Source organism: Schistocerca americana, chromosome 5, assembly GCF_021461395.2.
Source record: "Schistocerca americana isolate TAMUIC-IGC-003095 chromosome 5, iqSchAmer2.1, whole genome shotgun sequence".
Classification (NCBI taxonomy): Eukaryota; Metazoa; Arthropoda; class Insecta; order Orthoptera; family Acrididae; genus Schistocerca; species Schistocerca americana.
The window spans coordinates 368,915,794-368,930,977 of NC_060123.1; the positions used below are offsets into that span (position 1 = coordinate 368,915,794).

General features: G+C 39.6%; 1 protein-coding gene across 1 annotated transcript in view; it reads right to left on the reverse strand.

Moving 5' to 3' along the window:
* Positions 1 to 6,393, reverse strand: part of LOC124616388 (anillin-like) — a 110,351-nt gene extending 103,958 nt beyond the window's left edge. The window contains exons 1-2 of the mRNA XM_047144694.1: positions 5,935 to 6,393; positions 5,479 to 5,682 (exon numbers count right to left, since the gene is read on the reverse strand). Of these exons, the coding sequence (XP_047000650.1) occupies positions 5,479 to 5,682; positions 5,935 to 6,393 (663 nt within the window). The remainder of the gene's footprint in view (positions 1 to 5,478; positions 5,683 to 5,934) is intronic.
* Positions 6,394 to 15,184: the final 8,791 nt, after the last annotated feature.

Genomic DNA, 15,184 nt, shown 5'->3' on the forward strand with positions numbered 1-15,184 from the left:
ACGTGGTGTTTGTGCTGATGTCCAAATCTCTCATGGTAAATTTGCAGCATATCTGATGATGTCACCAAATTCACTTGAGCCAGCTGTACTGGTTTAATGACACGTATGTCAAGAATAGAGACCATGGCTGACATGACCAGTCATCATTGTTTGCCCAGTCACTTTTTCTTCAATTTTGACACTTTTGTCATCATGTCTAGTGCAAAAACCTCTTCGTGCAGCTGGTGTGACAAAGAACAAGGGAGCACTCAGTTCAGAAACATGAAGTACATCTTTCAATTCACCGGTTTTTCAACTGCACTTGAATTTTCACAGCTCCCTGTCCACGAGCCAACATGCTCACATCTCTCTTCCAGCAGAAATCTTTTCACAGATGGCAAATTTCATACATGATACAAAATATTGTCTATTTGCAGTGATGTGATTTGTGGCACCACTGTCACAGTACCAACTGTTGATTCCAATGCAGTTTTCGACTGAAGCACTAAAAACATGTGACAAAAATGCAACATTTCTTTTCTATGTTCCTTTCAGAATGGTTTATGTGAGTGTTATCTGTCTTTTTTGTTGGACACACTGCTGCAAAGTGGCCTACCTGTCCACATTTTTGACAAGGAAATCTTTTTCTGTATTCAATATTCTTCTCTGATTTTTAAATACCAATATCATCACTTATTTCACTGAATTTCTTTTTAGGGCAACTGTGTGTAACGAACACAGCTAGTTCAACCATACTTTGCTCACTCAATTCAAGTGTGGACAATATTTCAATCAAAAAGTTCACACTTTGATTTTCAGATGATATCGTGTACCACAGGTCCTTGAAATTGTTATATTCTTTGCCTAGTATGGAGAGAATTCAGCCATTTAAAATTCTTTCAGACAAAACATTATCATTGTGCTTCTGCAATTCATCATTCAAATTGACAAAAAGCTTTTGTAGCTTCATGATGTGTGCTAATGTCCTCTTTGGCATCATGTTCGGGGGGGGGGGGGGAAGATGCATCTATCAACATTTTCAGACATTGTGTACCACTTCATTTGAATTGTGCAAGTAACTTATTCCAAATTTCACTGCATTGGTGCAAGTGTTAACACAAGCTCAGCAATGGATTTTCCGAACGCACTTGCTAGTAAACTTACTGCTTTGACATTGTCTTTCAACTACTGCAGATGTGCTGCCTTTTTCTTCATGGTTGAATCATGTGGCAATTCAAGACAGTTGTATGTACCGTTTATGATGTCTTCAAGTACAAATGTTTGCAACAACATCAACATGTGTCATTTCCACTTCGCCCAATCTTCAGGTACTTCGAGTTTTTCCACTTGTATTTTGTAATCCCCAACACTGGCTGCCATTTTCGTAGAACACACAAACAAAGGGAAAATTCACATTATTTTAGTCATGAGTGAAAACAATTACTTTGCGGCTGTTCACACGTGGTCTGGGCCCATAACCTGTTGAGACTATTTATATAAAACAGACTACAGTTGTACACATATGACAAAGATATGATAAACACCCATTACGCAGATATTACAATACATTTCATTTTTCTATTAATACTGACAGATGTTATTCACTGCCCCAAGCAAACGGATGGTGCTCCACAATTTTGTGCGTGAAACTGATGCGGCAGTGTTCGTCTTTAGCACACCAATGCAGAAGGTGCCAGAAATTCATCTAAGTAAATAATTCATCCAAATCATGCATTTATTTATACACATAAACTGACTTCCAAATTTTCCTTTGAGACTTTCTGTGCCAGATAGGCACTAATATTTTACTGTTTGCATTGTTTTCATATAATCTTTAACTGATTATATTGGTATTGTGTATTTTTGAACATTTTCAAGTACTATGAAAAACTTACTACATCATCAAGTGTAAACTTAATCTGAACTTTTTAGCAACTTCTGGGAACAGCATTCTCATTCAAAAACAACCATTCCCTACCTTCATTCCATTTTTATGTGGTAAACATAAAATGTGTAACAAACAATGGTGCCCCTTAGCAAAATGGCTGAAAGGGACAAAAGAAACACCATGTGTATCACTATGCATGTCTGGGGCCTCACTCAACATACTGAGAGGCAATTCTGACTGTCATTGAGGAACAGAGTGCAACCAACTGCAGACTGTGGTGCATGTTAGCACAAATGATGCCTGTCATCTGGGCTTCAAGATCACACCTAGATCATTCCGATGACAGAGAGAAGGTTGAGAATACCAGCAATGCCATGGAGCTTGGGTAAAACTCACAATCTGCACTACTGCCCACAGAACAGATCAAGGCTCCCATGGTTAAAAATCAAGCAGAAGGCTTTAATAAGAGAATGCAATGGTCCTGCAAAAAGCTGAGCTGTGAATTCTTAGACTTGCACCATAGGGTTGAGGACTGTATGATTTGCTGAATAGGTCAGGAGTGCATTACACATAAGATACTGATATCCAGGTAGCTGACTGTATGTGGGGTACATATAAGTCTTTTTATAGATTACACAACTTTCCATTCAGTGCAGATAATGATAGTTGTAGGAGAGCTGGAAGTATCATTGGAAGATACAGTTACATGCCTCCACAGATGGAAGTACACTGAAGTGACAAAAGTCATCTGATAGCAATATTCACATATGGCTGTAGTATCACATACATGTAATAGAAGAGGGGAGTGGTTTGGTGGAGCTGTCATTTGTACTCAGGTGATTGCTGTGAAAAGGTTCCCAACATGATTATGGATGCATGATGGAAATTAACAGACACTGAATGTGGAGTGCTAGTGGGAGCAAGGTGCATGGGACATTCCATTTGGGAAATCATAACGGAATTGGAGTACTTTGGGATTCACAGTGTCAAGAGTGCTGAGAACACTAAATTTCAGGCATTATCTCTCACAATAGGCAATGCAGAGGCAAAGTGCCTTCACTTAATGACTGGGAGCAGTGGCATTTGTGTAGAGTCATCTGTGCTAGCAGGTGAGCAACACTGCACGAGGTAATGACAGAAATCAATGTAGGAAGAATGATTAACACATGCAATAAGACAGTAGGGCAAAATTTGGCATTAACAGGCTACGGCAACGAACAATCCATGCAAGTGCTTTTGCTAAGAGCACAACATTGCCCGCAGTGACTCTCCTAGACTAATGACTATATTGGTTGGACCCTAGCAGACTATTATCAAAACATCTTTCCCAAAACCCAAAGAAATTCTGGTTGTATGTGAAGGCTGTTGGTGGTACCAAAGTTAGTGTCCAGAAACTCATAGACAAGACATAAAAAGAAATTGGTGACAGCAAAGCAAAATTAGAAATGCTGAACTCCATTTTCAAATATTCCTTTCCACAGAAAAACCCAAGAGTATTGCCAGCTTTAATTCTTCTACTACTCCAGAGGTGAGTGAAAGAGTCAGAGTTCAATGACAGCGATAAACAATGAAGTCGTTGAAACTTAAAGTTCTAGGGACTGATGGAACCTGTACCAGATTCTTTACTGAATTTTTGGCTGAACGAGACACTCTTAATTACAATACATTGAAGTAATGAGGTACATCATCCATGTCAACCAGCACAGAGCCCAAAACCAACTCATGCTTTTATCGCATGACATCCTGAAAGCCATGGATCAAGGTAGTCAGTTAGGTACAGTTTTATTGACTTCCAAAAGATATTTGACTCATTACCACACTTAAGCTTATTATCAAAAAAAGAGGGAGGACACAGCATGTCATCTTGAATGGAGAATAACTGACAGATGAAGTAACTTCAGTTGCTCCAGGAAGTGTGTTGGCACCTTCCTGTTCATGTTGTATATTAATGACCTTGGAACCAATATTAACTTAATTGTAACTTCAGACTTTGCACTGACAGTGCAGTTATCTTTAATGAAATACTGGCTGAAAAAAGCTGCACAAATATTCAGTCAGATCTTGATAAGATTTCAGAGTGATGTAACTACTGGCAACTTGCATTAAATGTTCAGAACTGAAAATGCGTGTACTTGACAAAATGAAAAAAAAAGTAGTATCTCATGACTAAACTATCAGTGACTCTCAGCTGGAATCGGTTAACTCATATGAACTTTCATTGTTGCTCCTGGAGGACACTGTATAACACTATGGGGGGGGGGGGGGGGGTGTCCAAGGTGACTGTAGAACTGCTGGGTCAGGCCTATTGCCACCAGCAAGTGAACACCTAGATCAGTGACTCTGCCACTGTCATGGTTTGCCTACACCCTCCATAACTATGTTCTAGACTATTCTGCTGCAATAACCGTGTCAGATCCTTCGCATCCTTTTCACTATCTGCTGGCAGGGATACTTGAGTCAGTATCACAACAGGCCTATAAAGGTTGATTGTCTCTATGTCAAATTGGGCCAGTAATTCATAAGACTCCTTGAAATGGCACTGTTAAAAGGAGTGTTGAAGCTCATCAAGCTCTTGGTATCTTTAATCTTAAAGTTGTTAAGGTTCCAACAAAAACCATGGTGTGGTAAATGTGGCATAGATACTTCCTGAAATGAGGGCTATACTTATCCTTAATGTATTTAGCAAACTTGCAAGTGAGTACATCAGGATACCAAAATTGCTAACAATGGGGCATAAAGGCATACTATCTTTTTGAGCTTCCAGCAGTCCATGAAGTCCCAGTGGGACTAGTGCTCTCTGTTGTTGCTTTTTAAGAATGTTTTTTGGCAAGCTGGATTATTTGGGAAGTTCCAGTCTTCCCCTCCATCCTCTTGGTAGGGTCAGTTCCTGTCTTCCTCTAACCATGGTCTTCTAGCTATCCTTGCATTTTTTCTATGTAATACTGGTGAGATAGGAACACAGTTTTGTTTCCTTCATTGAGCAGTAAGGTCACACTATCTGGATCTTCCCACAGTTTCCACACGGCTTGCCCTCTCCTTGAAAGAGACATTTGGTTTCATACATTTTGTTCACACAAGTGGATGACAGGTTTTGGAATTTACCACTTCAACCACTAAGTGGAAAACTGCCTGCTGACCATTCAATACATCAGCTATACAGTGAATCATTATCTACACTTCTTGCAATCTTTGTGTTCTACCCACAATTTTTTAGTATCATAATAATGTCAAATCAGATTTCACAAATGCAAGAATAACTAAATAAACTAGGCACAACAAACATACGAAATATTATGAATCCTGCATACTTTAAGGACAATGTTTTGTAGTTTTCTTATTATTTGCATTTACCATGTAATGAACTGAGTGTGCATCTTATATTTTACCAGCAAGTGGAAATATTAAAGTCTCATGAAAGTAGAATCAAGAGATAACAGAGAAAAATAGCTGAACATGGTGTGTTGTCAGAGAATTCAGATAACATGTTAGACGTGGCCAATGCTGAATTCAGATTGTTTTCCACTGTGGCATTATGAAGAAGTGAGTTACACCTTACCAACAGGGTTTTATATATCAGAATGTGTAAATAACTTTGAAACATTCTATCAAACCTGTCTTTTGAGGTTGGTTAACATTCGGTAACTGCTAACTGTGTGGAATAATGGTTCTCCATGGTTAGATGCACAGCATTCCTCAGGAAAATCTGGCTTTATGACTTGGCCATCATGACTGTCAGTGCAAATGGAGATGTCCATTTCATCACCAAGAGCATCCCTCAGAAACCAGTCTACATTGTATGTGGCTGCATCAACCAGCTGTGAAGAAGGAACATAGGAAAGCAACTAAAAGAAACTTAAATTTTCTGTGTAATATTACTTACAAAGGCTGAATTAACAATAAAATTCAAGGAAGTAACTTCTTGTTTTAGTATTTTCCATCTATACACAATATATGTGAAAATTTGTAAACTACAAACAAGGGGGAGCGAGGGACAGACATGGTGGAGACGGATGAGGGGGTGCAGGTGGGGGAGGGGTTGGCTGGCTTTTCCATTCAGCTTTGTTTACCTGTGTCACATTCTCTTCAATGTTCTCTCTCTCATTTACTTCAGCAGCATGCAGAACCATTGCCTCCAGATCCTTATATTCCTGTGTTTCTGAAAGAGATGCACAATCAGTTTGTTTATCAGGTATTGTTGAAATGGATTCCATTGATGTTCCATTTTCCTCTTGTTCATGCCTCTCTTGCTGTGAAACTAGAAACTCGGCATTTACAGATACTTCAAGTTCAGGTGATGATGACCTTAGGGGACTTTTGAATCTTTTACATGGTCTCAATTTAGATCTTTGCAGATCTCTTGTGATAAAATCCCTTTCTCTTAGTACAAATGAAGTCAGATGCTCCTGGTCATAGCCCCAGGTGTTAGTAGATTTATCACTGGATACACAAACTGGGGCTTTTTCTGGAGAGTCCAATTGAGTAGTTATTGCTTTCTTCCATTTACGCAAGTCTTTATGAACCAACATAGCATTGCAATGGAAACAATCAGAAAATTCAGTATTTCCTGTCTTATTGACACTGGTATTTCCATTTGGACTTGTGATGGAAGAATCTGTCCTTGAACATTTGTGTTCAGTGTTAAGATCTTCTAAACTAGTTTCATTACTCCTTGGGGAATAATCAGTGATGGATTCTTTAACATTTTGTGAGGTCTTCTGTGTAGAATGATGGACTGGAAAGCCTGTGGAAAAAGAAAGGCTGAATTTTTGCTCTTTTTAGTGAAGGAAAAAATGTATTTATATGGTTAGTACTTACTAACAATATTAGATTGTTCCTTTTCAACTTCTTTCACAGGACAGATATGCTCAGTCAATGAAAAAGACAATCTATTCCATGGAAAGACACAATGAAAATTTTTGTCTTCATAATTAATTCTTTGAGAGATCAAGCACTGTGGATGTTTTGCAGTGTGGAAACCTGAAACTTCTGAAAAGATAAATCAAAATTAAATGCAAGAGCAATTTGATAAATTACAAATATACTGTGGCAAAATTCCAACAAATTTTCAAGCAGTTATCACAATATAACATCTCTTAAGGAATATTCTATTCATTGTGTAACAGGTTCACTCCTCATTTCTAGAAAATTGTTTGTTAGAAGGAGTAAGGATATGTTTAAGGGGGATGTAATGGATTTTGGCACAAAAAAATCAATTTTTCAATAATATTATTTTCTTGATCTACACAGTTTAATCTATGTTGTGTGTGAATTTTATTGTGATAGCAACTTTAGAAATGCCTCTAAATTGTTAAACGGATTAACTCCCACCTTTACTGAAATTGGGGAAACTGCTTGCTTCAGCAGAATTTGTCAGTGTGAAGGCTGTTTTCTTTTGATATCTTTGGCTGTCATCTATATCTCTGGCTGACAGCTATATCTTTGACTGAAAACTTTCTTGCATGTGGTTTATTTATTTTTTGTCAATACTAACACATGTCAGTAGGTGGAAGGTTGAATTCACAAACCTTTATGTGGAAGTCAAGACTTATGCATAATGGGTGGTGGAAAAACTGTGTTTATGAAATGGAAAGAGGAAGCAGCTTTAAATGAAGAACATAAGCTCTCAGCTTCAGCATCGAAACTTGGGACAGTAGAATTGCACACGTGCATGAACTATGTTGATACGGATTTCACTGGATTCAGACTTACTGATTTTGAGCTTCTCTGCCAGGCTATAAACTTTTCATGTTCATGTGTTAGCTGAAAAAATACAGAATGCTTAATTGTTGTTGTTGAAGCAAGAGGGGGAATAGCTTGCAATTTTAAATTAATTTGTAATTCGTGTGGCTATGAATTTTCATTTTCCTCCTCCAAAAATCTGACACTGGTACTTATGAAAGCAATTTTAGGCTAGCATATGCTCTGTGATGCCTTGGACATGGCAAGGAAGGAGGCAATTTATTGTGTGGTTTCCTGACCATGCCTCCACCTTGTGCAAGGTTTGAAAAAATAAACAAACATACATCTGATGCTGTATTCGATACTGCCAAAGTTTCTATGAAGAAAGCAGTGGAGTAATTGGTGGAAATAAATCAAAAGGAAATAGATCCTGGCATAGATATTCATGACAGTGAATCTCCTACCAATGTTACTGACCTGTGTGCATCTGTAGATGGGGTCTGGATGAAAAGGGGTCAAACATCTCTGTTGGACTTGCATCTGTTATTGGTACTGACTCAGGTAAAGTTTTGTATGTAGAAATTATGTCTAAATACTGCCACCAGTGTGCAACAAGGAAAATATCCAACAATGAAGACAGTGAGAAACTGTGGCAAGAAAAGCATGCAGTAGCAAGCTCTAAAAATTATAGTGGCTCAAGTGGGGGCATGGAGGCTGCTGCAGTTGTGTGGATGTTCTCCAGATCTGTGGAACCAGTATGACCTTAGATATACTAAATACCTTGGTGATAGGGACTCCTCTTCGTTCACAATTGTAACAGATAAAAATCCATACAATTCAACAAAAAAGTTGGAATGTGTTGGCCACACCCAAAAGAGGCTTGGTGGTGGGCTTCATCGATTGCTGAAAGGAAAGTGAAGTACTTGAGTATGGAAAACCACTAGGAGGAAAAGGCAGCCTTACCCCAAAAGAAATTTATGCTCTTCAGTTATTTCACTGGAGAGCTATCAGGAAACACGCACAATTTAGAGGCAATGATGCATGCTGTGTGGGCAATTTTTTTCCACGAACTATCCACTGGCCGAACACCAATGTACAATCTGTGTCCGAAAGACGATCGGTGTAGGTTCGATGACAGAAATGACATGTATTAACAGAAACACTCATTACCAGAACCTGTTATGAATGCAGTTAAGCCCAAATTCAGGTTTCTTACAAAGCCTGACTTACTGAGGAAGTGTCTTCACGGAAAAACACAAAATGCAAATGAAAGCCTCAATAATTTAATTTGGATTAGACACTCAAAAAGGACATTCTGTGAAATTAAAGTACTCAAAATAGGTGTCTATGTTGCAGTTTTATGTTACAATAATGGAAATAATGGAGAATTGAAGTGATGAAGAGAGTTGGTATAGATCCTGGTGTGTTTACAACAAAAGCATTTTACACCATCGATGAGAGCAGGATTAAGAAAGCTAACAGATCAGTGTGTTACCTGCAAACACATGCCAGGCAGATTCAAAGATGAGAGAAGAGAAACCTGTAGGATGAGGTGTATCAGTATGGAGGATTTCAAAATTGAGACAAGCTAATTACATGTAGAAGTACGAGAAGAAAATCTTTGAACCTCATTTTCCCTGTTTTACATTTTTTATGTTTTTAGAAGCATTTTCTGAAAAAAGCTATGTGCTAATGCTATGAAAATTTCAGGAACTATTTGCAACATGTTTATGGTTGCTGTGTCCCTGGAATTAAAAAATACGAGATCCTGCAGTTACATTCTGATATTTAGATGATTGTATGTAGAAAAAAAAGTTAATTTTAGATCTGCAAAATTAAAAACTCCATTAATGATACAATTTGTACCATAAATTAATAATTTAAGTTTAGTGGTCTTACAACCTTCTCAGGACACTACAGTAAAATTCACACGTTAATTGCATGATTAGAATTTGAGTTATGGCTTTTTATAAAAAAAGACAATAAAAAAAATTAAAAATTAAATACTGCATATTTTATTATGTTTTTCCGTTAAAACACAGCTCTTTTGCTTTACACGTGCAAAACTTCAGATTTGCACATTTATAAATATGGCTGTAATGGTTTTTAAATAAATGTTTACATTTTACATTACACCCCCCCCTCTAAAGTGTTAGTGCGGCAACGCAGATTACATTAGCCAAGTAAACACCAAAAAGGAGATTAACCAAATTATGAATAAACTGGTTGGTGGTTGTGGCATCATTAGTCCAAAGACTGTTTTGATGCGGCTTTCCAAGATGTTCTATCCTGTACAAGCCTCATTGTCTCTGAGTAACTACTGCAACCTACATCATCCCAAGTCTGCTTACTGTATTCATACCTTGATCTCCCTCTATGATTTTAACCCCCACACTTCCCTCCTGTAGTAAACTGGTGATCTCTTTATGTCTTAGAATGTGGCCTATCAACCAATCCCTTATTTTGGTCAAGTTGTGCCACAAATTACTTGTCTCCCAATTCTGTTCATTACCACCTCATTAGTTACTTTATCAACCTATCTAATTTCAGCATTCCTCTGTAGCATCACATTTCAAAAGCTTCTATTTTCTTCTTGTTTAAACTTTTTATTCTCTATGTTTCACTTCCATACATGGCTACACTCCACACAAATACTTTCAGAAACTTATTCCTAACACTTAAATCTGCACTTGATGTTAACAAATTTCTCTTTGTCAGTAATGATAAGATGGATAGTTTTTATGATGCACTCGGTGATGTAGTTGTTAGAGTAAAGGATAAGGACAGTGTTCTGCTCATGGGTGATTTTAATGCCAGGTTTGGAAATCGAACAGAAGGGTATGAAAAGGTTATGGGTAAATTTGGAGAGGATATGGAGGCCAACAGTAACGGGAAACAACTCTTGGATTTCTGTGCCAGTATGGGCTTAGTAATCACAAACTCCTTTTTTGAACATAAGAACATTCACTGGTATACTTGGGAAGGCAGGGGAACCAGATCTGTCATTGACTATGCAATAACAGATCAGGAATTCAGGAAGGCTGTGAGGGACACACATGTAGTCAGGGGATTCTTTGAGGACACTGATCACTATTTAATCTGCAGTGAAATTGGTATTGTGAGGCCGAAAGTGTAGAAGGCCAGGTCCATATGTAGGAGGATAAGAGTGCAGAAACTTCAGGATAAGGAAATCAGGCACAAGTACATGGCTCTGGGCACTATGGGACTTAACATCTATGGTCATCAGTCCCCTAGAACTTAGAACTACTTAAACCTAACTAACCTAAGGACGTCACACAACACCCAGTCATCACGAGGCAGAGAAAATCCCTGACCCCGCCGGGAATTGAACCCGGGAACTCGGGCGTGGGAAGCGAGAACGCTACCGCACGACCATGAGTTGCGGACACAAGTACATAACAGTGATCTCAGAAAGGTACCAGTTAGTTGACTAGTCAATTACAGTCATTGGAAAAGGATTGGACACAGTCATAGAAGTGGCTAAAGAATGTCTTGGAGGGAGGAGATTAGTGTTTTAATGTCCCGTCGACAACGAGGTCATTAGAGACGGAGTGCAAGCTCGGGTGAGGGAAGGATGGGGAAGGAAATCGGCCGTGCCCTTTCAAAGGAACGATCCCGGGATTTGCCTGAAGCGATTTAGGGAAATCATGGAAAACCTAAATCAGGATGGCCGGAGATGTGATTGAACCGTCGTCCTCCCGAATGCAAGTCCAGTATGCTAACCACTGCGCCACCTCGCTCGGTAAAAGAATGTCTTGGGACAGTTGTGTGTAAAGGTAGGATGAAGCAAACAGCTTGGTGGAATGACACAGACAACGCAGCCTGTAAAAGGAAAAAGAAGGTGTATCAAAAATGGCTACATACTAGAACTCAGGTAGACAGAGAAAGTTATGTTGAAGAAAGAAACAAAGCCAAACAGATAATTGCAGCATTCAAGAAGAAATCTTGGGAAGACTTTGGAAACAGGTTGGAGACTTTGGGTCAAGCTGCTGGAAAACCATTCTGGAGTGTAATTAGGATGTAAGAAGGAAATGACAAGTATTTTGGACAGGTCAGGAAAACTGCTGGTGAATCCTGGTGATGCCTTGGGCAGATGGAGGGAATATTTTGAAGAGTTGCTCAATGTAGGTGAAAATACGATCAGTAATGTTTCAGATTTCGATGTACAACGGGATAGGAATGATGATGAAAATAGGATCACATTTGAGGAAGTGGAGAAAATGGTCAATAGATTGCGGTGCAATAAAGCGGCTGGGGTGGATGAAATTAAGTCAGAACTCATCAAATACAGTGGAATGTCAGAACTCATCAAATACAATGGAATGTCAGGTCTTAAATGGCTACACAGGATAACTGAAATGGCATGGGAGTTGGGACAGATTCCATCAGACTGGACAAAAGCAGTAATCACACCGCGATGCAGAGCGCCTCTCTTGCGGAGTCTGCCACTTGAGTTTGCTAAACATATTCGTAACGCTATCACGGTTACCAAATAACCCTGTGATGAAACGCACCACTCTCATTTGGATCTTCTCTGTCTCCTCTGTCAACCCAACCTGGTACGGATCCCACACTGATGAGCAATACTCAAGTATAGGTCGAACGAGTGTTTTGTAAGCCACCTCCTTTGTTGATGGACTCATTTTCTAAGGACTCTCCCAATGAATCTCAACCTGGTACCTGCCTTACCAACAATTAATTATATGTGATCATTCCACTTCAAATCATTCCGCACGCTTACTCCCAGATATTTTACAGAAGTAACTGCTACCAGTGTTTGTTCCGCTATCATATAATCATACAATAAAGGATCCTTCTTTCTATGTATCTGCAATACATTACATTTATCTATGTTAAGGGTCAGTTGCCACTCCTTGCACAAAGTGCCTATCCGCTGCAGATCTTCCTGCATTTCGCTACAATTTTCTAATGCTGTAACTTCTCTGTATACTACAGCATCATCCGCGAAAAGCCGCATGGAACTTCTGACACTATCTACTAGGTCATTTATATATATTGTGAAAAGCAATGGTCCCATAACACTCCCCTGTGGCATGCCAGAGGTTACCTTAACGTCTGTAGACGTCTCTCCATTGATAACAACATGCTGTGTTCTGTTTGCTAAAAACTCTTCAATCCAGCCACACATCTGGTCTGATATTCCGTAGGCTCTTACTTTGTTTATCAGGTGACTGTGCGGAACTGTATCGAACGCCTTCCGGAAGTCATTCTGCACAGAAATTAGTCACCTTAGATTTAAAAATCTAGTCAATTGCCGTGCTTCATTTCTGAGTGTATCACTAATAGGTATAAGAATAATATGAATATAAACATGACATGATATGTATATTCATCCACATTTGCTGTTGTCTCACTCTAGTTTCGTAGTTTATTAGGCAGACAGGATTTAAATGAGATAGCAGCAAACACGAAAGAATACATGACAAAATGCTTATATTCATATTATTCTCATTGTGAAGAGAATACTGCATGTGATTCACAATTCACAAAAGTTCCTGTTAGCAACCATCTCTTCTCACAGATAGGAAAAAATTCAGAACGTAGAGTTGGCCATATTGATAAACATCCCAAACAGTCCTGCCGGTCACAATTTTGTAGTACATCGAAATGCTGCTACATTCGAAGATGAACAATACAGAATTTTTATTTACTTCATTGGCTTGTGTATGAAAATGCAGTGGTGAAACTCAGGGCAGCAAAAATGGCTCGTCTTCCATGTTTTTTTAAATTTGTTTTTGGCGCCAGTATCTTTGTGCCTGCAAAGCATGCCTGTGTAGCGCTACATATATTCGGCGGCAGAAGTTAGTTGTGGCGGCACCTACCAACATTTTTCAGAACTTCCATTTACTTTGCACTTGATTCTAAGCCACAGGTGGTTTTTTGTATTACAAAAACCGGAAAAATGGGCAGCTTAGATTCGAGTAAATACGGTATGCTCCAGACTGAACACTGAAAGGCATAATTAGTCTATGATGATGATTATGATGATTAATGCTTTCCTTGCCACAGCCATTCTACATTTTATATCCCCTCTGTTTTGACAATCAGCAGTTATTTTGCTTCCCAAATAGCAAAACTCATCTAGTACTTTAAGTGTCTCATTTCCTAATCTAATTCCCTCACCATCACCTGGTTTTATTTGACTACAGTCCATTATCATTGTCTTGCTTTTTTTGATGTTCGTTGTGTATCATCCACACACACAGCTACTGCACCCAAGCCAGTTACACTGCAGAGCTATGGACAGGGAGTGAGTTTCTGACAAACAGTTACACCAAGACTCCCTCATCCATTGGCCTAAGCTACCACCCCTTTTGCAAGGACCACCCCCACACGTGGTTTGCCTTTGCCTTGGTCAACTATGTCCTGCAGCTACACGGCATTGCTGACAACTCTAAATTCCTTTGCTTACTATGTCACCTCCATGATGAACCAGACCTGATCTGTGATATTGTGCCCCTGCCTCCCTATTCGGACAAATATGCAGTCACCCAATGCACAATCCTCAAGCCCCTATCCAGATCTAGAGAGGAAGCTATCTGCCTAATCATCAGTCATGAGTTGCTGTATTCCAGATCCCCCTCACATCTCTGGCATCATCCCTGCAATATGATTGAGACACATCATATGCCAGACACTACACTTTGTACCATCTAGTTGCTCAGACTTCCTACAGAAGTTCAAATTCACCTTCTCCATTCAACTTCGACCCCACTGGACACTAAACTGAAGATCGCAGACCAGGTTTACAACATTCTGCTATCCCTGCATGCCCCATTTCGTTTGACCTGGAGTGATAAAACAATGTTTCAGTTGGGTACGAGCATGTGTGGCTTGTCAACATGAAAAAGTAGGATGTCATGCAGTTCGCCATGGGTACATTCGATGTGGCAAAAAGAAGATTTCAACATAAACACATTGATATCGTCTGGCCCTTAGCTCCTCAGGCCACTTTCGTTACATACTGTCTGCCATTAACAGGTTTACCCACTGGGTAGAGGTAATTCTACCTCACTACTATCACAGCTGATGCAGTGGCCCTTGCCCATTTATTAATTTGGATCTCACGCTTTAGCTGCCCAGCTTTTATCACCATTGACCAGGGCTGCCAGTTTGAGTCCACCCTCTTCCAGCAGCTTTGTGAACTGTGTCGGGTGAAACGATTTAGGACAACAGCATACCACCCCCCAAAGCAACAGGCTTGTCGAATGCTGGCAGCAAATGCTTATATCTTCACTGATGTGCCAGGGAGGTGAGTGAGCTGACGCCTTACCATGGGCAATGTTAGGCGTTCAGGCCACATACAAAGAGGAGCTTGGCACATCTCTGGGAGAAGTACTACACAGAGAACCCCTCACATTTCCAACAGAGCTAGTCGAGCCTTCACTCCCTCTGTACCTAATCTGCGGCTTGACATTTGTCAGGCATGTTAAGGAGCTAATCACAAACATTTGCATGCTCCCTCCTCAGCTGCACTCACTTCCTCCCATATTCCTGCATAAGAACTTGGTGGCATGCACTCACATCATGGTCTGGGATGACACCATCCGACCGGCACTCAGTCCTCCACACTCAGTCCCACACAGAGTCATATCG